At 30.0% G+C, this 23491-nt stretch overlaps 2 protein-coding genes across 11 annotated transcripts in view; one reads left to right on the top strand and one right to left on the bottom strand.

Annotated features, from left to right (window-relative positions):
* LOC129911367 (ubiquitin carboxyl-terminal hydrolase Usp2) overlaps positions 1 to 8720 on the top strand; it is a 31732-nt gene extending 23012 nt beyond the window's left edge. For 2 of the 3 annotated variants that reach the window (XM_055989139.1, XM_055989138.1), the window contains exon 10: positions 8288 to 8720. In XM_055989139.1, coding sequence (XP_055845114.1) covers positions 8288 to 8669 — 382 coding nt within the window. In that variant the 3' untranslated portion in view covers positions 8670 to 8720. Of the gene's footprint in view, positions 1 to 8152; positions 8228 to 8287 lie in introns of those variants that run through there. The other variant, XM_055989140.1, reaches the window with a different exon arrangement.
* Positions 8721 to 22697: 13977 nt separating this feature from the next.
* Positions 22698 to 23491, bottom strand: part of LOC129911371 (kinesin-like protein Klp10A) — a 52971-nt gene continuing 52177 nt past the window's right edge. For all 8 annotated transcript variants that reach the window (XM_055989153.1, XM_055989154.1, XM_055989151.1 and 5 more), the window contains one exon: positions 22698 to 23283. In XM_055989153.1, coding sequence (XP_055845128.1) covers positions 23144 to 23283 — 140 coding nt within the window. In that variant the 3' untranslated portion in view covers positions 22698 to 23143. The remainder of the gene's footprint in view (positions 23284 to 23491) is intronic.

Raw genomic sequence — 23491 nt, 5'->3', positions numbered from 1 at the left:
GTATTTAGCGTGATTAAAGTGTTTAAAATGGCTTTACGCCGAAGGTCATTATTATTATTTTAATAAAAGCTATATATTATTATTATTCACGGTTGTAAAAATACATTTGAGATTTAAAAAAAAATCATTTATTGCAAGTAAAAAAATTTCATAGTGAAAAAAAAATTGTATATATTTTTCAGTAGCAATTACATTTTTTTTAATGCAAATTTTTTTGTTTGCAATAAATATTTTTTAAGGCGATTTTTTATTTGTAATAAATATTTTTTTTTTTAATTTGTAATGGAAAACAAATGCTTTAAAAATTGGTATAGCATTTGTGTTTCAAATCGAATGAAAACATCACAAAATATCTGTTTAAAAAATTTTCCTGATTCCGCTATAACCTGCCTCTTAAGTGTATGTAAAAATTCGTTCTCTTTTGATCAAAGAGGCTTGTTTTTTTCTCATATTTGTAGTTCTTCCTTCCTTAAATTATTTTATTAATTTTCCTCACTCTTTACAATTTTATTATTTTACCCTTTGTTTTACTTCTATAAATCCATGAATGTCATTCTAAATTAATAAATATAAAAATAATCCAGCAATACAAAAATCTTAATATTTATTTACAGTTTTATTTGGCATTTAAAAAAATTTCTTATTTGATTTAATTACTAAGATATGACAGTATAAGTTATTTGACAATTTTTCGTTTAAAATAGGGTTGCTTAAGTTTTAAAAATGGCAATCCTATTTTTTCATATTCAATATCAACTTAGTTTTCATTTGAAACAAATTTTAACCTCTGTCGTTACGAGTTAAGTAACTCAACGGTCACCGCTTTGACTTTAAAGAGCTTTACAAGTTTGTGAGATAAACTTGTTGCTTACAAGAAAAAAATATATTTGGTGAAACGGTAATTCTACAAACTTGTGGTTTTCAAAAGTTAGTTGTAATTTTTTTTCTCGATAATCACAAATTTGTGAATTACTTATTTGTACTTTGTGAAACAGAATTCCATTGTACAAATTTGTACTTGTGATCTACAAGTTACAAATTTGTGCTTGTAACTTGTAGTTGGTGAAATAGGGCCCAGTTTTCACCCATGACGCAATGCATTTTTCGTTTTTTAGAACACTTTTGTATGGGACGTGGCTCATTTGTTTAGATGCTCTATTGACTAGATTCAAAAACATAATAATAACGGTGTTCTGTTGGAATAATCCATCAACTGCTTTAATTTAAAAAAAAATGCATTTATCGTTTTTTATAGATTGAAATGCAATAACAAAAAATGTTTGAGTAAGTATATGATCTTCTGTACTTTGAAGTCGTGTGCGAAACTACCTTGTTGGTTTTAAAATAATTTAAATATACGAAGGTTGTGACTAATTTTTCAAAAATGCAACTCAAACTACAAGTTACATATATTACTCAAAAAATGTTGGTAGGTATTATGAATTTAAACCACAAACCATACGACATGGATTTAGTCGTTTCTCCACCTTTTTTTGTTTTTTACAAAATTTTCAAAGCTAAGGACAATTTTTAAAATTTTACTTCAATTATTTTTTCTGTGAATTCCTTTTTCTAACAATTTCGAAAATAAAAAAAAAAGCCGCGCGAGACGACGATTTCCAATTTTTTTTTTTATATTTTTATTATATATGTATATTCAAAGTAGCTTATATCGATAAAAGTTTTCACAATTTAAAAGGTCGTATTAGTTTAGTGGATAAGGATTTTGCATTTTGGTCCTACCGCTCAAAGTTCAAATCCCGATATGAAAAGAGATTATTTTATTTTTTGCTTAAATTTTTTTAATAAAAATTAATTTAATTTGTCAAAAAAAAAATCGCAGCATTGTGAACTGCCTAACGATTTTAAAACGAGTTTTGAATAAATGAAAAAACGCTGGGAAAATCGCAACGCTCTCGTCTCGTCGGTCGTCTCGCAATATTGTAAATCAGGCATTAGGTACAGCAGCAATGTAAAAATAACCCAAAAAGAATGATAAATTAGCTAATTAAAATAATTATTAATAATTAATACTGTTTAAGTAATAAAAATAAGTACGTATACACCTGAGTGTACCCAAAAATTCTTTTGAATACCTAGACGTTGGAAGCTGAAAAATTTTTGAAGATCATTCCGAGCATTTGAAAATTAGACTGCGCGTTTAAATTTTTCAAGGTTTTCTTAAAAAAAAAAAAATCATTTTAAATTCATATGGCATATCGTCCCGTTTCTGCTTGAACCTCGTAAGTACATTTTTGTTTAAGATTTTTTTTTCTGTTAAAATTTGCTCTAGAACTTAAAAAAAGAATAGATACAAAGGTTTTAGTTTAGAAACAACTCAATCAATATGTCATAAACATAACTTGATTTCCTTTTGTTCAATTCATAATTTTAATTTTTAGAAAAATGTATATTTCTTTTAAGAACAGAACAAAATTTGCTATGTAGATACGTGGTTCACGCAGAAACGGGACGATATGCTATATTGCAATATTTTTTGAAATTTAAAATAAAAAAAAAAAATTAAAAATTAAAAAAAAAAACATATGTAACTTTTGGGATGCGAACCCAAAACAGTGAGAGTGGGAGGCAATCACCTTACCACCTATTATTTGAAAAGCAATTTCTATTGGCTGGTCATTTTAAAAAATTTTGATTGGTGGTTACTTTGACTAAATAAAAATTTATAAGTAACCCCCCACCAAACCGAAACAACTGAAATGTGAAGATTTTGTTTCTTATATTTGTTTTTTTTTTTTAGTGGCTCAATAGCCTCCTGACGAGAAGGTTCTGCATATGTAATTATAATTATAAGTACAATGCACGAAAGTGTCGCACGTATTTGCTCATATAGCTAAACTTGGCTTTTGAAGCATTTTATGTAGAACGAAGTCAAACATAAAACTTATGTATGAGGCTTAGCGTTAAAAAATAGTTCAATCGTTATTTTGTTATTTTGAGATATTGGGCCACCTTGTATTCCATCCGAAAGGGTAGATACAATACTTTTTCTGTGTTGCACTCGATTTGTGGCATATCATAGTATAGACAATGAAACATTTTTAGTAAAATGATACATGATTTCGAGGTGTTTTGTAACGCCCGATCGAAAAAAATCAATACCAAAATGTCTCGACCATCATGTCACTTCACTTCTTGTTCTTTAAGTAAATGACTATTTATAAAGAGTGCAATAACTTTTTCCATGATGGTTCAGACATTTTGGTATTGATTTTATTCGATCGGGCATTTGAAATTACCTCGAAATCATGTATTTTATTAATAAAATTGTTTCATTAGCTTTACTATAAAATGCAACAATGCGGGTGCAACAGACAAAAACTTTTGGATCTACCATACCGGATGGAATACAAATTGGTCCAATATCTCAATATAACTCTTCTATTAAGTACTACCAAAGATATAAGTTTCACGCTTTTATCACAAAGTAGTGCATAATGGAAGTCTTTTTTAATGCTAAGCCACCCCACTAAAAAGCGATTTTTAAGTTTCAATTTGATTGAAAGTGATATTTTTTTGCTCGTCGGTATTTCAAGTTATATTTTTTATAAAGTTTGTTTTTTCCTTTTGAAGAAACCCTACAAACCTACTTCTATTTTTCTTACTAAAAACCAAAATTGAACATAGAAAAATTCCTATACAAGTACCTATCTACGCACTTTCCTTAAAACCCATTCTCTCCCATTGTACTTTTTAAAGTACAGCGAAATGCATTGACATTTTGTGCATGCAAAAGCAGTCGGGGACATAAAATATTCGTTTAAAGATGATTTTTTTGATTTAACTGAGTGTTTTTGATTTTTCCAAATACATATATTTTTAAAAAAATTGAATTAGGGTGTACCCAATTGTCTTTTCGCGCAAAGCATTTTAAATTATTTTTCTTTTTGCTACGGTCGAAAAAGTTTGTATATAAAAAAAAAATTAATAGACCAAATGCTTTGCTTATTTCTGCAATAATCAATTGGAAATAAACCCAAAATTTAGAAAATAATAAATTTTATCATATTTTTATACATAAATACGCAGATAAGCAAAGCTAAAGTTAAATGTACTTTAAAAAGTACAGTGGGATCATACATACATTTTTCTTTCAAGTACTTTGAATGGATTTTATAACTATCCCCAGTATAAATTTGTATGAAAAACTTTTGGTGCTGTCCTAGAACAAGTCGATAACAATGCGGAAGTAGTAAAAGCTTATAGTTGGCTCAGGGAAATAAGGCTCAGGGTAATTACACCCACTTTTATGGGGCTTATAACCTACTCAAGTCCTCAAATGCAAAGGAACTTTGCATACAACCAACTTCGCACCTACCCAATATCCAATAGTGCGTCCAAGCAGGGGTTGCGGGGAAGCATGCCCTCTTTCCCCTCCTAAACATATTTCACTAATACTGAGTGCAAGCACTGTATAATATGTAAGCAATAATGGTGTGTAAACAACTATAGGATTTGTTGTACGTGCGAGGTTATGTCCCTGGGCCTTATATCCCTGATTTCTTGACCATTGGGTAGTATGACAGATGAAGAAGTCATTGATGATGACAACATAAAAATAATAGAGCTACCGTAATGTTCGACTTAAAATTACAGAAGCACTAACACTCCAATACCTCAAAAATCGCATTATAGAGAGCGCTAGACAACAGTTTCTTTAAAAAAAAAACTGCCTACTCAACTAAAGTGTCTCAAATTTCATTTATGGTTAAAATGTTGCTGTTGAATGTGCAATGTTGCACTATGCATTGCGAAAGAGTGTTTTGAAAATTCTAATATTTATGAAAATTAATATGGTATGCATGATCCCATTGTACTAAAAAAAGTACACCCCCATAACTCCTTACCAACAATTTTTAAAAATAATTTTTGTTTCTATATATCTTAACTTTTATCTAAATAAACAGAAAATATCATAAAAATATATTATTTTTAATTTTTACTACACTTGGGTGTTAATGGGTTAAATAAAAAGTGGACTTAGAACAAAATATGATGGAACCTAGAACAATTAAGAATACTCGGGTCTAACTTTCAGAAATTTTTTTAGACAAAAACGCTTTTCAAATTTGAAAAGAGCACCCTCAAATTAGTAAAACTGCATCATTAATGGTAAAAAGTGGATTAAGAACAATTTTGCTTTCCACCGACGACGATATGTAGGTATTTATATATTAACAAAATTATTTGAGTCTAAACCTAAAACCTAAACCTAAAACATAAAAAATGTAGTCACATAAAAATCATCAAACTTCAAAACAGTAGCTAACAAATGGACCCTTAACTGAACAGATGCACGGACACTTCTACGACCGGCTCTAGTAAAGACCTCCCTTCATTAAAATCTAAAAAACAAAACTCCTTACAAGACCAAAACTTGTTCTAAAAGGTCTGCAAGATGCTCAAACCTACTTACATTGTTTTTGCCTTTACGTTTATAATGTTCCAGCTTTCTTACTTTCAAGCATATGTACATGCAATGGCAATCACCCCTCCAATTTTATTTCTTTTGCTTCTCTATCATTTTTTCATTTTCCTTTGCACCGACAACGACTTCATAATTCTTTGAGACCTTACAAAAAAATTTCAACCAACCCCACCTTCTGTTTGGCTTATATACTAATGTTTGACCAATCAGCTAACATCTCTTATGTTCCATTATTATCATTATTTCACAACGTTCCTCTTATTGTTGCCAGATCGAATACAACACGAAAAAAAAGCCTCCATACAATTCGTCGCATTTGAATTCGGGGCATTTGAATTCGTAACATCGTTATACTCGTATCATAGTTGCTCATATCATAGTTGCTAGTAACATTTGTTGGCGTATCATAGCCGCTTTCCCGTTTATAACAATGTTATGCAAAAAAAAAAAAAAACTAACAACTAAAAAGATCCTTATTATTATTATATTTTTATTTAACAAACAGAAAAAAAAAATGTATAATGTTTACTAATTCATTTATAAGTTTTAACAAAAAAGAACTATTTTTATAACAATAACTTAAAATGTAGTTAACCGAACTAAAAACTTGTGTGTGTGAAACCTTAGCTTAAAATATCCAAACAACGTCCTATTCAATTTAGTGATTGAGAGAACAATTTGTATGTTATTAACTGCTGCTAGTCTAGTCGACAAAGTTTTTTTTTCTTGTTTTTACCGACCTTTTAAAGGGGAAATTTTAAAATTTGTATGCGATTTGAAAGATTTCTCATTTTGAATATCGACTTTAAATAAAAATTTTTTTATGAAAAAAATTTGGGTTCTAAAAATAGTATGAAGTAAACTAGGAAAGAAGAAGGCCGTTTTATATAGTCGCAGAGACAAATGGAAGTCTTATTATTTTTCAATGTTATTTATTATGTCATTACAACGCTGTGTGTGATCATCAATGTCGTATTTAATAATCTCTTACAGTCAGTTCGATTTATATTCCAATATTGAATTTCACGTCTTTCAAATTGATGATTTCATCTGAAATGAGGATTGATCTGTTTAGTTTCTTGAGCCCAAGAACACGGGCTGGAGCTTTCATTATTCATTTGCTTGATATATCCCAGCCATTCTAAAAGCTAAATGCGTATAGCTTCTTCACTAGTGACACATCATTGAACAGCTCGTATAGTTCGCCGTTTTAGCTTTTTAAAAAGAGGAAATCATCACCAAATTAAGGATTTCGTTGTAATTACCTAGTGAAACCCTACACGGGGAAGCGGCATTTTGATGGTATGATATCCGCATCCGTATATTGCCTACTTTTAGAGAGTGATCAGAGTCAATGTTGATTCCTTGGAACGTTCGGACGTCCATAATACTCAGATTTCATTATTGAAAGTAACGGTTCGCTCATCACATAAAACGCTTAATACGATCGTAAAAGCTTTAGAGAAGGTGGTTGTTTTTTTTTCAAAATCGGGCAGATGGCTCTGAAATTCCACTTATTGGGCACTATCGTGAATCTCCAGAGAAATTTTGTTCCCTTCGAAATATTTGTTTCCCCCGGAATTTATTGTGCGATCATGAACTTCCCTCAGAATTTATTTCAAGGGAACAAAAATCGTATGAAATGACGTCTAAATTCCCCTGGAAAATTGATTGCCAATAAATTCCGAGGGAAACTTTTCATGATCATTTTTCGTTCCCATGTTTAAAACATGAGAAACATTCCCCGGGAAATTTGTATTCACGATAGCCCACATTAGGTATGCTTTTCCTTGACCATAATTAACATATTTATGAGTTGCTAAATGCTTTTTTTCAGATCCTCCAACGTGTTCGGAATAAGATGCCTTTAGTCAGCTCCGTCTGATTTTTATTTAAGCTTTGCGATTTTGGTGCTTAAAGCTCTAGATTATCTCATTCATGTCGCCATCTTTTGGCAGCGGAGATTTTGCGAACCATAGTTTTTCTTTTGCAGTACTTTAGATTGTAAATTGGCAATTCTTTCAATGATCTTTTAGTTGAATATCTTCAGTTTTAGTATCTCTCGCCTCGTGCATTTTGTTGGCTTTGAAGCTTTGTTGTATTCAGCATCAGGGGCAGCCAAATGTATTTATCGTATTACTTAATACCATGTCATTCCTTGCTTAGAAGTCTAGGTTTCCAGTCTAAGCATACAATCTTCTTCGGAACCCATTCGTCCAACTTAACCTATATTCACAATTTGAATAAATAGTTAAGGAGCAGGAATGTTATAAGGAAATCAACCTGCAACCTGCGATATTATCCATCAATCAGAAAAGATCTATCAGGTTTTTTTTTTTTTTGAGCGTAAGGTTTTATAGATTGAAATTAAGACCCGTTTATTTAATGAATAGTTTACTATTAAGAATACAATGATGAAATCTGTCCGTTTAGCTAAAATAGAGTGGAAAAAAATGTATTTTAGATTTATTCTCAAGAAACAACAGTTCCGCGTTGCATATAAAAACACTTGCAGTTTCCGAAATTGACAAAGTTTTTTTTTTTAATGTTTCATTTTGCTAAATGTTGCCTTTCATTTACAACATCTCCTTATCCATTAATACTAACAAATTGCTCAAAACTAAAATTTTATTCATTCAAAATAATTGATTTCGATTTTGAATATTTCATTATTTCTATATATAAAAATATATCTTTCTCCAGCAATTAAAAATAAAAAAAATACCAATCCACACACAACATTAAAAAAAAAAAATAAAATAAAAAAAAAAGTAGAAAGCGGCAATATTAATCACAAAGACATCCTCTGTCTCCTTCATCATATATTTTCGCATACAGTCATCCACGACAAAATGAAGAGCACATCATCAATAATGCCGCCGCCAACAGCTCCTCCTACTTGTCAAATCGAAAAAATCAAAATTTTAAAAGAAAACAACAACAACAATTTGTTGTTGATTTTCCTGAATCAATATTTTATTCACCAACAAATCAAATCCAATCCAATTCAATAGATTCAAGAATTCATCAAATTAATAATAATAATAATGATGATGTTGTGAGATTTAATAAAAAAAGCTATAACCATCACAATAATAATTATCTGCAAGGACAACAAGAACCGATTTTCTTAATCAATGTTCTGCTGGGAATGATGTTTTATGCAATTTTTTTTACAACTTGTTATTATTTCTTTTTTTCTAAGGACAGAAAATTATAGTTATTAGTTTTTAACAAAAAAAAATAATAATTTGTTTATTAAAATAGAACAAAAAATACTAAAAATACAAAATTTTGTGTTAAATCATTTAATGAAAATTAATTTTATTTATATATTTTATTGTTATTTGTTGTATTTTTAGTCTTAGTTATATTTTATTTCTTTTTTTGTTTGTATAATTTATTAATAATTTATTTTATTATTTTGTTGTTTTATTTTATTTTATTTTATTTTATACCAATAACAATATTTTTATTTTTTTTGTTAAATAAATTAAAAATACAAAAATCAACATCTAAAAAATATTATTTATTTATAATTCTAATCTGATGAACCAAAGACTTTTTGAAAGGAAAAAAATATATATAAATTTAATACAAAAAATCTATATATATTAAATCTAGGTACATAGACAACAAAAACATAAACTTATTATTTAACAAAAAAAAAAAAACAACCTTTAGACTAATAAGTAGAAAAAAAAAACACACTAATAGTAATCGATTTTCTTTGATGCCACAAAAGCCATTTACCAAAATAGTAAAAGAATCGAAAACAAACAAAAAATATTTAAAAAATAAATAATAAATTAACATGCGAAACAACAAATTTTATTAAGTGCAATTAATAAAATCTAAGAATAGTTAAAACAAAAAAAAAAAAGGAAGCAAACAATAATAAAAATAGTTAACTAAGAGAAATAATTGTAAAACAAAATAAAAATTATTAACCAAAATTGTGTATCAAATTTTAACATCAAAGTCAGAGAAATAAGTAATCCAAAAAAAATATATTTCCAAAAAAAAAAACACGGAACGACGAAAAAGTAAAACAAAAAATATTATTTATTTTTATTAAAAAGAAAGAAAATAAAAACAAAACTCTATAAGAAAAATTATTAAAAAAAAAAAAAAACGAAAATGTAAAATTACTTTTAAATAATAAACAAAAATAATTAAATTAATAAAAAAAAAAGTGCTTTAGAAGTTTAAGTTAAATTGTAAATATATTTAAAACAAACAAAAAGAAAAGTCGAACTTATTTTTCGTTTCTTATTATTTTATGTTGTTGCTTTTGTTTTTGTTCTTCTTAATTTATAACAATTTAAACAAAAAAAAAATATTTTGATGATGAATAAAATTAAAAATTTATTTATTGTTTGATTATATAAATAATGTCACATGTGATTTTGTTGTTTTTTTTTCTTCTCAATTTTCAACAGAAGTACATTTTTATTTTCGTAGTATGTAAAAAGTACATAGAAACACTACACCCACATCAGACACAATCATCAATAACAACATACTGACAATGGGAATAAATTGTTTTCCAAAAACAAAATAAACGAACACTTGGCGCTTGATTTACAAAGAAAAACAACAAATCGAAACGAAGAAAAACAAAAACTATTAAAATAAAATGCACGACTGGGTCGCACGAACTTGCTCTTGGAGTTAAAGTTGCTTACATTTTTAAGACTTTTTATATAGAAATTTGGAAAAAAAAAATAAAATTCGTTTAAAAAAAAAATAAAATAAAATCTGAAATTAAATTGCCCTCCAAAACAAGTATGCAGTTTTGATTGATATATTAACGTGCATTTTTAGAAAAAAAATTTTCAAAATCGTTAGAGCCGTTTTTTAAAAAAACAATTTTTTATAAATAATTTTTTGGAAAAAAAGTTTTAAAATAAAATTAGTATGCCATTTGGTAGAAATCACTAATCAACATCTAAAAACAAAATTTCAAAAAAGTTCAATGTCCCGTTTTCGAAAATTTGATTTTTCAAAAAAAAATTTTCAAAATTTTTTTAAAAATCGAAAAATTATTTTTTTGGAAATTTAATTTTTGGTTTATATTTATATTATATAAATGCTTCTTTACAAAAAGTTTCGTTGAAATCGAATAAGAAGTTTCGGAGATATTCGAATTTGAAAAAAACGGTTCTATGGCAGGTACCGTTAATAACGATTTTCGAAAAAAAAATTTTTCATTGAAATATAGACCTCAGCTTAAAACTAATATTTGAATTTTTTAAACAAAATCGTTGGAGCCGTTTTTGAGATATTTCAATTTTACTAAAATCGGTATAGGACAAGTACCGTTCTTTTTGGTCCAAAAAAATTAATTCCAAAAACCCCTCTGGAGAGTCGCCAAATAACGCTACATACCAAGTTTGACATTAATCGGTCCATCCGTTTAGGCTGTAGCTCCTTATACAGACAGACAGACAGACAGACTGACAGACAGACTGACAGACAGACAGACAGACAGACAGACGGACTTCCAGGACCCACTTTTTTGGCATTGTCTACCATCGTAATGTCATGGAAAAATGTTATCTCAACTTTTTTTTTTTGTACGAATGCATAACTTGATATATAGTACCTATATCGCAAGTAAAAATACAATTTTTTTCATCTCTCTACTATCCACATTTTTATTAAAAACTTCAATTATAAATTAAATTAATATAAATATATATTAAAAAGAAAATGGAAAACAAATAATAAATAAAAAGAAACTAATTATTTTGTCGTAAAAATTTGTGTGTTTGTTTTTACTATGGGGCATTCAGATTTTGTCAGTGAATTGAATTCAAGAAGACTCGGAATAAAGGCTAATAACCTGACTACGGCAAAGCCAAATTGTAGGTAATTCAATTTTGACATTACATTTTTGATACATGGAAAATATTTGTTGAGAATAAATTAAATTTGATCTAAAATAGATAGGGTAACGTACCCAGTGACCGACACCCTTAAGGGATAATTTGTGTTTGAAAATTCATAACTTTCCCTACACTGCTTCAATTTTATTTATTTAAATGGTTAATTTAACTATGAGAAATGGTTTTTAAGTATAATGAAAGCATAAATAATTTAGTAATTCCTTAAAAATATTAAAATTAAAAATGTAATACCTTAACGGTTTTTTAGTTACCGACACCATTTTTTCAGTAGTGGACACCCGATTTTTTTAGTAATGGACACCCATATCTAAGCTGCATTTACACTCTTGGTTTTATCGCCGGTGTGTAAGATGTCCGTTTTTGAATTAGAACCGAACAACAAGACGGTTTTACTACTGACATTCTCTCGTTGTACGGTGTTAGTTCAAGGAGGAACATCGTACACCGGCGATAAAACTGAGAGTGTAAATGCAGCTAAGCATTCAACTACATTTAATGCACTTTGCAGATCTTCGTCTTTGTTTTGCTTCTGTTTTGGCCTTTTTAAATAATAGCCTGAAATGTCGACGCCGACGAACACTCAAGTACTTGAAAATACTGTTTAAACCTAGCTTACAGTTCAACGCATAACAAAACTTAATTTTCAATACCTGGGGTCGAATCACGGTAAAAGAAAAAGGTAGGAACAGATAGCGTTCATACGTTAACAACCGTGTGCCGTGGTTCGACCCCTGTTCTCTGTTCTACTTTAGGTGGGCTATTCTGGTTCTGTAAAAAGTTTGATGAAAATAGTTTTCATCGATTCTGAATCAGTGGAAACATGGAAATTAAAGTCAAAATTCTATCACATGAAAATAATTTTCTCATCGAAATATTTTCTGTGAAAAGAACAATAAGTACCTGCCATGATAACAAAAAAAAAAAAAAGGAACTCGAGCCCACATAAAAAGATTAGCAGTCGAGCAATACAAACAACCGTTGAACTGCGTACCTATACATATATCAAGACACAAATTTTGATGGAAAAAGGAAATATGTACATCCTTAGCGTAACAAGAAAATTAAAAGTTGCCATAGAATACGTCAAAAATTATATTTTTACGATCATACGTTAACGTTTTGACTATTGCCGTATCTATTTAATCAGTAGAAAAATGTAGGGACAGGTAGCTTAAAAGCAAAAATGGAATGATAAAATGAAAGTCGAATGAAAACTCCGATGGTGAAAATTTTATCATTTAATTTTTTCACAGAACCAGAATAAGGACCCAGAAAAAACGTTACATGCCTTAAAATTAAAAAGAAAGATTTAGGAACACAAAGAAGATTTGACCTCAAACTTGAAGGTAGAAGTTTTCTTTGTAAATTAAAAGCTAGTATGTGTGAACTTAAGGGAAATAAAAATAGGCAAACAAGGGCTAAGTTTTTAACGTGTGCATGAAAATGATTGTCAAACAATACACACACCTTGCATAAATCGAATGAATCGTTTTCAGATTCCTTTCACACTTTTTTAAAGTAATTTTACACAGTCGAAAGGAAACTCACTTTATAAACTTATTTAAAAGCGCTACGCGTTGCTTTGAATCTTTTGTTTTTTTTACACGGTGAACTGTAAACTAGGCTTAAGAACAAACAAAAAGTGGTTTGAAAATAATTGGTTCATTCGGCGAGATCTTTTATACTGCTACTCTGCAGAAAAAGAACGGTGTCCATAACTAATACCATCAAACGTGTCTAATTGCGCCAGTTATGGACACCAGTGTCGGTCACTGAATTTCGTTGAACATTATATTCTAGTTATGAACACCCCACGTAAAATTAAATTTTGTTATTATTTTTGTAATAACTTAAATTGAAATAGATCTACAAAGCAATTCTCTAATAGCCCAGGGAAATTAGTAATTTAAATCGCATTTTTCGCGGGACAAAATTTTTTTCATGGAATGTGTTCGGGTGGTTGCCCTTATCATAAAAGTCAATTTGTTGGGAAAATTGGAGGTTGGGAACAGCCGCCATCTTGGAAAAGAGATTGGTATCGTTTTTATTGAATAGCTCCATTGTTATTCATTTTAACAAAAAATGACAAAGGTAAGACTTATCAACAATAAAATTATCTAAAAAATGATATACAAAACAATTCCGTGAGTTGATTAAATAAAATTTTACAGTTCGTCAAAGTGCGGGTTTGTTTCGCAAGGTTGGGACAAAATGACATTTGTTCATATATCTGACGAACTTTTGATTTGTTTGGATAATTCTTCAAGAATGAATTATAGTACTTATAATTACCTATAAAATGAGCCCACAATCGTTATTGTAACCATCGTATTGTAGAAGTAATCCAACTCCGAAACTCTCCATGTACTAGTCAAAAGTGAGAAAAAAGCTAGTTTTTTGCTAGTAGGCCGAGAAAATTTTGGGAGTAGAGGTTTAACCAAAATACAAGTACGCAGTTATGCAGCCATACGCGTGTTAATGTCGATTTCAAAGGTCTGATAACTCTAATTTTGTGTTTTATACGGTTTTTGGGGGGTTAAATAACGTAAGTTTTCCAATTAACGTGAATGGGCTAAATTTATACTATTTGAAATTATAAATGTACAAGCTGATGCTCTTTTATTTTTCCTAAATCTAGACACCCCAATCTTGAGGATGTGACCAATAGAACTCAAGATATAAGCCGTTTATACGATTATGTTTTAGAGGCTTTTTTGTTTCGATTTTTGTTTGTTTATTTGAATTGAAAAGCCTGATATGGTTAGTTAAAAAAGCTTATATCGTGAGTTCTATTAACCTCATAGCAAAGATTGAGGTGTCCAGATTTAGGAAAAATAAAAGAGCATCAGCTTGTATATTTATAATTTCAAATAGTATAAATTTAGCCCATTCACGTTAATTGGAAAACGTACGTTATTTAACCCCCCAAAAACCGTATAAAACACAAAATTAGAGTTATCAGACCTTTGAAATCGACATTAACACGCGTATGGCTGCATAACTGCGTACTTGTATTTTGGTTAAACCTCTACTCCCAAAATTTTCTCGGCCTACTAGCAAAAAACTAGCTTTTTTCTCACTTTTGACTAGTACATGGAGAGTTTCGGAGTTGGATTACTTCTACAATACGATGGTTACAATAACGATTGTGGGCTCATTTTATAGGTAATTATAAGTACTATAATTCATTCTTGAAGAATTATCCAAACAAATCAAAAGTTCGTCAGATATATGAACAAATGTCATTTTGTCCCAACCTTGCGAAACAAACCCGCACTTTGACGAACTGTAAAATTTTATTTAATCAACTCACGGAATTGTTTTGTATATCATTTTTTAGATAATTTTATTGTTGATAAGTCTTACCTTTGTCATTTTTTGTTAAAATGAATAACAATGGAGCTATTCAATAAAAACGATACCAATCTCTTTTCCAAGATGGCGGCTGTTCCCAACCTCCAATTTTCCCAACAAATTGACTTTTATGATAAGGGCAACCACCCGAACACATTCCATGAAAAAAATTTTGTCCCTCGAAAAATGCGATTTCATGCCCATATTTTGACTAATTTCCCTGAGCTATAACAAAATATTCAATTTTAATTTTTGTACCATATACAGATATATTGTTCAAACAATGATTTGTACTTACGTCTTTCTTAAGAATTTCTCAAGTTTCATGCACTTCACAGAGGTTCGAAACTTGCCCCTTTTATTACAACAAAACCAATCACTACTAACTATGAAGTAAAGTGTTTTCTGATGGAATATACATGCCTGAACGCGTTAAAAATAGTTTTCGTACGCTTCACCCTAACAAAACCTTAAGAAAACGGAAAAACTGTGCCAGGTGTCGGTAACTGGCAAGGGTGTCGGTCACTGGGTAGTTTACCCTACATACATTTTTCCAGTATAAACTAAATAATAATTAAGATTTTAATTTCTGTATTATTTGGTCAACGAAATTGGTAAATCGTAAATACACTGTGGCGTATACGTAACCTAATTAAAATTTAAATTTCTGTTGCTTAATTTTTTTGTGATATCTTGCAATTTTTTTCAAAATTTACAAAATCGTTATTCAGCCCTATTATGATTTTCACGTGGAATGTTTTCCGCCCGGAATATTTTTGTTTGCCCGGGATTTTATAAGCTATCTTGAGTTTCACCCGAAGGGAATTTATATTTTTCGTCAAACTAGTATCTTCTTCGGCACCAAAATTTATGTGAGATAATAGTAGGAGAGCTAGTGGCACATTTGACTAAGGTAGCTCTTTTAAGGCTGAAAATTCGTGCAGGGGTAGTTTTCAGCATGCTTAGTAAGAAAATCTTGGTCTGGCAGGCCTCAGCGGTGCACATCATATATATATTTGACCTTGAAAGTTTAATTTTCAACTTTTTTGCCCAATAGGACCCCGCAAATTTTGTATGGGAAGTGGCCCTCGGTGAAATTGTCTGAAATTTTAGTATGTTGTTCTCTTGAAGCTCTTGATCAAAATGGGCAGAGAGCAAAAAAATGGACAGTTTTTAAGATAACGGGTTTTTTCTATGACTATCTCATACCTTTTATAAGGGATAGTAACTCTCTATATTGTGTTTTGCCCCATTTTTTAGCAGAGTTCATAGGTTTTTAGGGTCACTGAATCCAAATCCGAAGCCCATTTTGCCTCATCAGGTAAGGTTTTCAAGATAACCTCAAAAAATGTCACAGTCTCAAAAAAATTTTTTCTTTGATCTGGGAGTGCGACTATGTTTGATACATGTTTTTTGGGTCGCTGAAACCAGATTCGAAGTCTATTTTATCCTATCACTTCGAGTTTTTGAGATAACCTCAAAAAAGTGACGAAAACCTTTTTTGAAGTTATCTCGAAAACCTGACGTGATAGGATAAAATAGACTTCGAATCTGGTTTCAGCGACCCAAAAAACATATATTCTGCCCTAGCGAATTATTCCATCGGAGCGGAGATTTTCCGCAACGCATACTCCGTCGGAGGTTCAAATTGCATTCGAGGTATCTTTCATCGGAAAAAATACTAGGCAAATTCTACGACGCACCGCATCGCAATAATTTGACATGCGTCGGATTCAAGATTTTAATAGTGATGTGCAAAATATACCGATATATCGATAAGTTGGTATATCTTTCGATATTTTTATATAAAAACACCTAAATACATTTAAATTGTCATAAAAATATTTAGAGAGTTTCAATTCATAGTTTCTCATAAGTAAGAATGTCAATATACATTAAATTACCCCTTTGTGTTATTAGAAAATGAATCGATATTGCGATATTTCTATTCAACAAAATATCGAATCGAAAAATATCGATATTTTTTTTGAGAAGGCCATCTCTATAATTATCACAGATGACAGAAAAAAAACAAGAAAGAAAAGAAAGAAAAAACAATTCAAAGAATAACAAACGAGTTTTCATTTAAGAAAATTAAAAAGTGTCCATGGGAAGTGTCGCGTTATTTTTAGAGGCCGAGTCCAAATAAATAAGGGGGAAAAAAAAACTGAAGAAAAAAGGAGGATTTGAAATAGTGAAAGAAAATTTATTTTTGAAAGACTTTTGCCTGTAAGGCCTTCCGCCCGCCAGTGCCCGCGATTTCTTTTTTGTTTATCAATAGTTTTATTTTATGTTGCACTGATGTACAACATCTTTTTTTCCGTTCACTAACATCACTTTGTCGTGGTCCAATTCAATTTAACTGATTGGGCAGATCTTCCCAATACAGCCACAATTTTTGGTGATCTTTTTGTATATTTTTATTTATGATTTTTATCGTTTTGCCTAAACACAAAAATCCATAATAAATAAGAAAATTTTACTAAATTTGTTTGTTTTATCTATTACTTACATTTTAATTCGGCCTTAGCGAGGTATTCCGTCGGAGCGGATTTTTTCCGATTTTCTACGAATCGGAGACTTTTTGCTTCGAGGTATTTCTCCGATCCGCTGATCGGAGATTTTCTCCGACAAATTTCAACGCATGTCTTTGCATGCGATGAAGTACTTCTTATGGTTGTATTCTTGACAGATACAAATCATTTTTTTTCCGAAGCCCTCCGACATGTTTTTGTTGCGGAATAAATAATTAAAATGTAAGTAATAAAAAAAAAAACAAAGTATTTTAGTAAATTTTTTTTATTTATTATGGATTTTTTGTTTAGGCAAAACGAAAAAACATAAGTATATACAAAAAGATCACTAAAAATTGTGGATAAATTGGGAATTGGGATGATCTGCCCAATCAGTTGATTTGAATTGGACCACGACAAAGGGATGTTGGTGAATGGAAAAAAGGATGCTCTTGACTATTCATAAGTCCAACATAAAAAAAAACTATCGAAAACAGAAAAGAAATCGCAGGCACTGGCGGGCGGGGGCCTTACAGGCAAAAGTCTTTCAAAAATAAATTTTCTTTCACTTTTTAAAACATTCCTTTTTTCTTGAGTTTTTTACCCTTATTTGTTTGGACTCGGCTTTCAAAAGTAACGCGAAACTTGCCAGACACTTTAATTTTCTTCAATGAAATAACTTCTACTCGTTGTTATTCTTTGAATTGTTTTTTTTTTTTTTGATCTGTTGTTTTTTTCTGTCATCTGTGATAATTATTATAGAGATGGCCTTCTCAAAAAAAATATCGATATTTTTCGATTCGATATTTTGTTGAATAGAAATATCGGAATATCGATTCATTTTCAAATTAACGCAAGGGTGTAATTTACCGTACATTGACATTCTTACTTATGAGAAACTATGAAATGAAACTCTCTATATAGTTATATGACAATTTAAATGTATTTAGGTGTTTTTATATAAAAATATCGAAAGGTATACCAACTTATCGATATATCGGTATATTTTGCACATCACTATTAAAATCTTGAATCTGACGCATGTCAAATTATACCTCGAATGCAATTTGAACCTCCGACGGAGTATGCGTTGCGGAAAATCTCCGCTCCGATGGAATACCTCGCTAGGGCAGATTATTTGTTCCGCAACAAAAACTTGTCGGAGGACTTCGGAAAAAAAATGATTTGTATCTGTCAAGAATACAACCATTTGAAGTACTACATCGCATGCAAAGACATGCGTTGAAATTTGTCGGAGAAAATCTCCGATCAGCGGATCGGAGAAATACCTCGAAGCAAAAAGTCTCCGATTCGTAGAAAATCGGAAAAATTCCGCTCCGACGGAATACCTCGCTAGGGCCGACAACCATTAGAAGTACTTCATCGCATGAAATGGCATGCGTTGAAATTTGTCGGAGAAAATCTCCGATCAGCGGATCGGAGAAATACCTCGAAGCAAAAAGTCTCCGATTCGTAGAAAATCGGAAAAAATCCGCTCCGACGGAATACCTCGCTAGGGCCGAATATTTTATAGAGAATCAAGTATAAAATTGATGTAGAATATTCCGTGGAATTCGAAAATTGTATTCACAATTCCGAAAAAAAAATATTTTCACCCTTATAAAGAGACTTTTTTGTGACCACTTTTTTGAAAAATCGTAATTTTTTTATTTTTGTCCTGCCGAATTCGCACCCATGTGCCGACAGAGGGTTAATTGCGTCATTCTTGTGTTATAAGCATTTTGATTTTTTTTCTATTTCAAACGTGGAAACTCTTTTATTTTTATTTATTTCGAAAAAACTTTGGTAATTTTATGTATATATTTGTTCAACAATCTTATCAGGATCCCATTTAAGACTTTTATCTGGGGCCCTATTTTGTAAAACGATTATCGTTGAAACTACTTCGTTTTCGTTGAAATGCGACTACGTATTACAATAATCGTTTTACTTCAACGATACTCTTTAATCTTTACGACTGCCATTAACCTATCGTTTAACTTTCATTTTCGTTTAGCTGTCATAATATAAATGCGTTTGCTAGTAAAATTCACGTGAGCTTCAAAAATATATTTTTTTCGGTTTAGTTTGGCCAAACGACTTTCTCGTTTTACATAATCGCTCTTTGTCGCGACTATCGTTTACTTCAGTATCGTTGACTTGCCCGCTCGTTTCGTATTACGTAATAGACCCCCTGAAAAGTGCATTGCGTATATCTCGAAATATTAACATTTTAATACAACCATGTCAAATAAATTTTTGATTATTTTTTTTCTATGAGAGCTTTTTTCAAACCTCATTTTCTCCGCTTTTTTTTTTTTTGTTAATATTTTCAGATATTTCTGTTTGAACAAAACAATTAAACTACCTGGGCACTACTGCTTTTATCGACAAAAAGTACATGTAAATTGTTTTGATTTCACAAAATCTATATACATAGATAAACAAAAAAACACACCTAATGTCTGAAATGTTACCGTAATATCACCTGAAACAATTTGAAATAAACATGGGCCCTATTTTGTAAAACTATTATCGTTCAACTGCGATTAGTTACATTCATTAATCTTTTCGACTGCCGCTGGTTTCGTATTACATAACATTACAACAGGCGTTTAACTTACCAACTAGCTATTGATAAATAATAAACTGTAGAGATACTTACCATTACGTTCTCACAGAAGTCTTTTCAAAATACGCAGACATTTTCTTAGGTGGGTGGGGTATATCATCTGCACTTCAATTTCATATCATGTTTCGAGATGTTTTTCCTATAGTTTAACTCTCTGATCCAAATTTCCGCTACGACGACGGATAACTAGATAGCATCGAATATTCTTCCCGAAGTTGAATTTAAGGGTGTTTTCATAAACGTCGGAAATCTGCGTCTGTCCAATCGTCTTTCTGCTTTGCTGCATTAATGAACACACCAATTCTGCAGAATGTTTGCAGGCCTGCGTTGGTACAATTTTCAGCAGTCACTGAGTGTTCATAAACGTCAAAAAAAAAAATTTTTTTTTAATTACCACAGAATGAGTTTTGTTTAAGCAAAAAAATATTTCTTTTTCAGTCCCCGAAAATATTGTTTTTAATAACACGAAAAATTTGTAAACCGTGTTACATTAGGGTGGCTGAAAAAAAATAATAAAAACACCGAGTAGTTCACATTTAAAACAAATTACCTATGGAAAAAATATTTTTAATTAGGGTGTTCAAGAAAGTTTTTTTATGCGTTTGAAAAAAAAAAATGATTTTTAGTGCACAGAAAGTTTGTTAAGTGCGTTTTTGCTATAGAAATATTAAATTCATGGCAAATTAATTAAATTGAATTTGGTTGTATTCCAATCGTAAATGTTAAATATACCATTTTTCTGAGCCCCCTTATTTTCTGAGCTACCCCAATTTTACATTATATTTCATAAACCATGTTTTACAAACTTTCTCTGCAGTGAAAAATAATTTTTTTTGTAATTAATTAAAAAAAAAAAAAAAAATTGAACCACCCTAATGGAAATTTTTTTTTCTTCGATAATTTGGTCAAAACAATATCCACGTTGATTTTTTTGGAATTCTTCAAGCAACTGTGGAAGATAACATTTTTTAGAGCCACCCTAATACGAAAAAAATTAATATAAACTCATTATCTCAAAAAAAACACGATTTAGAAATTTTCTGTGTCATTAAAATTTAAATTTTTCGAAACATGCAAAAAGAAACATTTTTTGCACCACCGTAATTAATATGTTTGCTTTTCATTTTTTTTTAACAATATTTACATTTATTAACAAAAAAAAAATCGAATCAAGAGTCAAATAAATTTCTTCTTGAGTTCTGCAGCAATAAAATTTTGGCTGCGCAATCTGCCCGATGTTGACGACATACTGACGTTTATGAACAGCAGAACTGCAGTTGGACTAAGTTAGTCCGATCGCAGATCTGACTTTATGAACACGACTAACGCAGGCCTAAGTTAGGCAGACGTTTATGAAAACACCCTAAGCTCTATTCTACATGTATACTTCTACAGCGGAAGATGTATGCCAAAAAAACACACCTATAGATCATGTAACTAATAATCAACTCCGGAATTTCAGTCCTTTCCGCATGTTTGCATGTTTGGGAACTAGTTTTCCGCATACAAGTTGACTGCATACAACCAAGAAAATAAAAGTCGAAGTACCGGAACCAAAGAACAAGAAAATGCTACAATCTTTACTTAGTTTGCATAATTCATACCTAACTATAATCGATGCATCAGTAAAAAAGCATCCCCAACAATTTTAATTAACCAACAAAATTAAAAACAAAATCAAAAATGTCCTGTACTAAATATTAGTTTATTCAAAGACGAAAAAGATAAGTTAAATAAAAAAAAGGAGGAATAATATTATTAAATAAACAGTGGTTGCTAGATTTTATCTCTTCATTACATTAATTTAAAAAAAAGTATCAAAATGGAAAACAAAACAAAAATTAACAAAAACTGAAGGTATCAATCTGTTACCTTAAATATAAAATACCTACTTAAAAAAAAAAACAAGAAAAGCCTAGCTCATTTTGGAAAATAAAGATGTTTTTTTTTTTTTTTGATTAAAATTTTATAATAATAATTGTTAAAATCTTTATTCCTTACTTCTTATCTTCTTAGTCAAATTTACTTCTCAATTTTCTTTACAAAAATAGTAGTTATTCTCTCTAATTTTATGTTTTCTGGTTCTTCTGATTAATTAACAAAATTTAAGACCAAAAAAACAACTATGCAAAAAAATGAAACATCTAATTAATTAATAAGTCTGTGAATCTTGAGTATTTTTCGATTTGGTAACTTTTTAATAAATTTATTGTGGTTTTTATTATTTCACTCAATTTAACACGGTTGATGAATTTTTCTTTTATTTCGTTTTTGTATTTCTTTTTTTTTTTTAATAAGCAGCTTTTACAAATTTTATTTAAAATTTAATTTTTTTGTTTTATAAGCATTTTACACGAATATATAATTTTTTTTTTAAATTATTATTTGGTTAAGGGAAAAATTAAAAATTATATATATTTTTTTATAATTTATCTTACAAAAGCAAATAAAAAAAGTTAATGGACAGGATATTTATTTGTTACAAATTTTAATTGATATGAAGACAAAATAAAGCAACGTCAAAAATTTTAGGCTAACATAATACCAAAACTTAAAAACTAAGATTTGGAAAAAGGACATAGGACAGTAGAGGACCCTTAAAAATTACTTAAAGAAAATTTAAATACAAAAAAAAAATACTAAACGATATGATAGATCATGCGATGTTTTTGTTCTTCAAAGAATAAAGACTAATTAATATGTAAGAGGAGAGGCTGCTCTACCTTGTTAACTGGTAGATGACGACATTGTGTTATCCCATTTTTATCTTTTTTTTTAGAAAAGATTGTCACTGGGCGAGAGAGAGAAAAGTGATTTAAAGAAACAAACTCAAAAAATTTATATTTAAAAAAAATATGAATTTAATTATAATTAATTATAAATGGGTGATGAAATAAAATTAATGCAGAAAAGAAAATAATTAAAGAAAACAATATCGTTCCCTTGATTTGAAATGGATGTCCAGCATGCTGTCTTGTCCATTCTTTTTCCTTTTCTTTCATTTATGGTTGTGTGTGTTATTGTTATTTTGGATATAGGCGGCCAGCGACTTGGTCAGTAGCAGATGATGATGATGTTTTATGTTCAAACAATCTCTCTTTTTTGTTTTCAAACGAGGACAGAGCGCGTGTGGTGTTGGTTGTGGTGGAGCAATGCGTTAGTTTCTTCTTATATTTTTTTTTTTTTTGTTTTGTTTTTTGAAAGAGTTATCATTTGAGTGTTACCAAAATAATTTGCAGAAAGTTGTTAGTTTGTTGTTACTGGTTTTGGTTTGATTTTTTATTTAGCGTTTTCCTGGCTTCATAGTACACGAGAGCATTTCTTCTTTTGCCAATTTTCGTCTAAAATCAGCCATTGAATCTCGACAACTTGTTGCAATTTCAGCCAGCTGTGTAAAGAGTTCTTCACCCTGTTTGCAATAAGCTGGAATAGAACACACATTATAAGTTAGAACAACTTTCGATACTTTTCTAAATAGTCTAAGAGCCAACGAAATATTGAATCAAGTCATATTAAGAATGTCATATCAATAGAAAGGTCAGGGACAAACATACTGGTAGACAACTTTAAGTGTAGACAAATTCGAAATTCGCGAGAAAATTCTGTGTTGAAGTGTTCAAAGTGTCCTTCT

This window comes from Episyrphus balteatus, chromosome 2, assembly GCF_945859705.1.
Source record: "Episyrphus balteatus chromosome 2, idEpiBalt1.1, whole genome shotgun sequence".
Taxonomy (NCBI): domain Eukaryota; kingdom Metazoa; phylum Arthropoda; class Insecta; order Diptera; family Syrphidae; genus Episyrphus; species Episyrphus balteatus.
The sequence above is the reverse complement of the archived record's forward strand: the minus strand, read 5'-3'. Positions and strand labels throughout refer to the sequence as shown.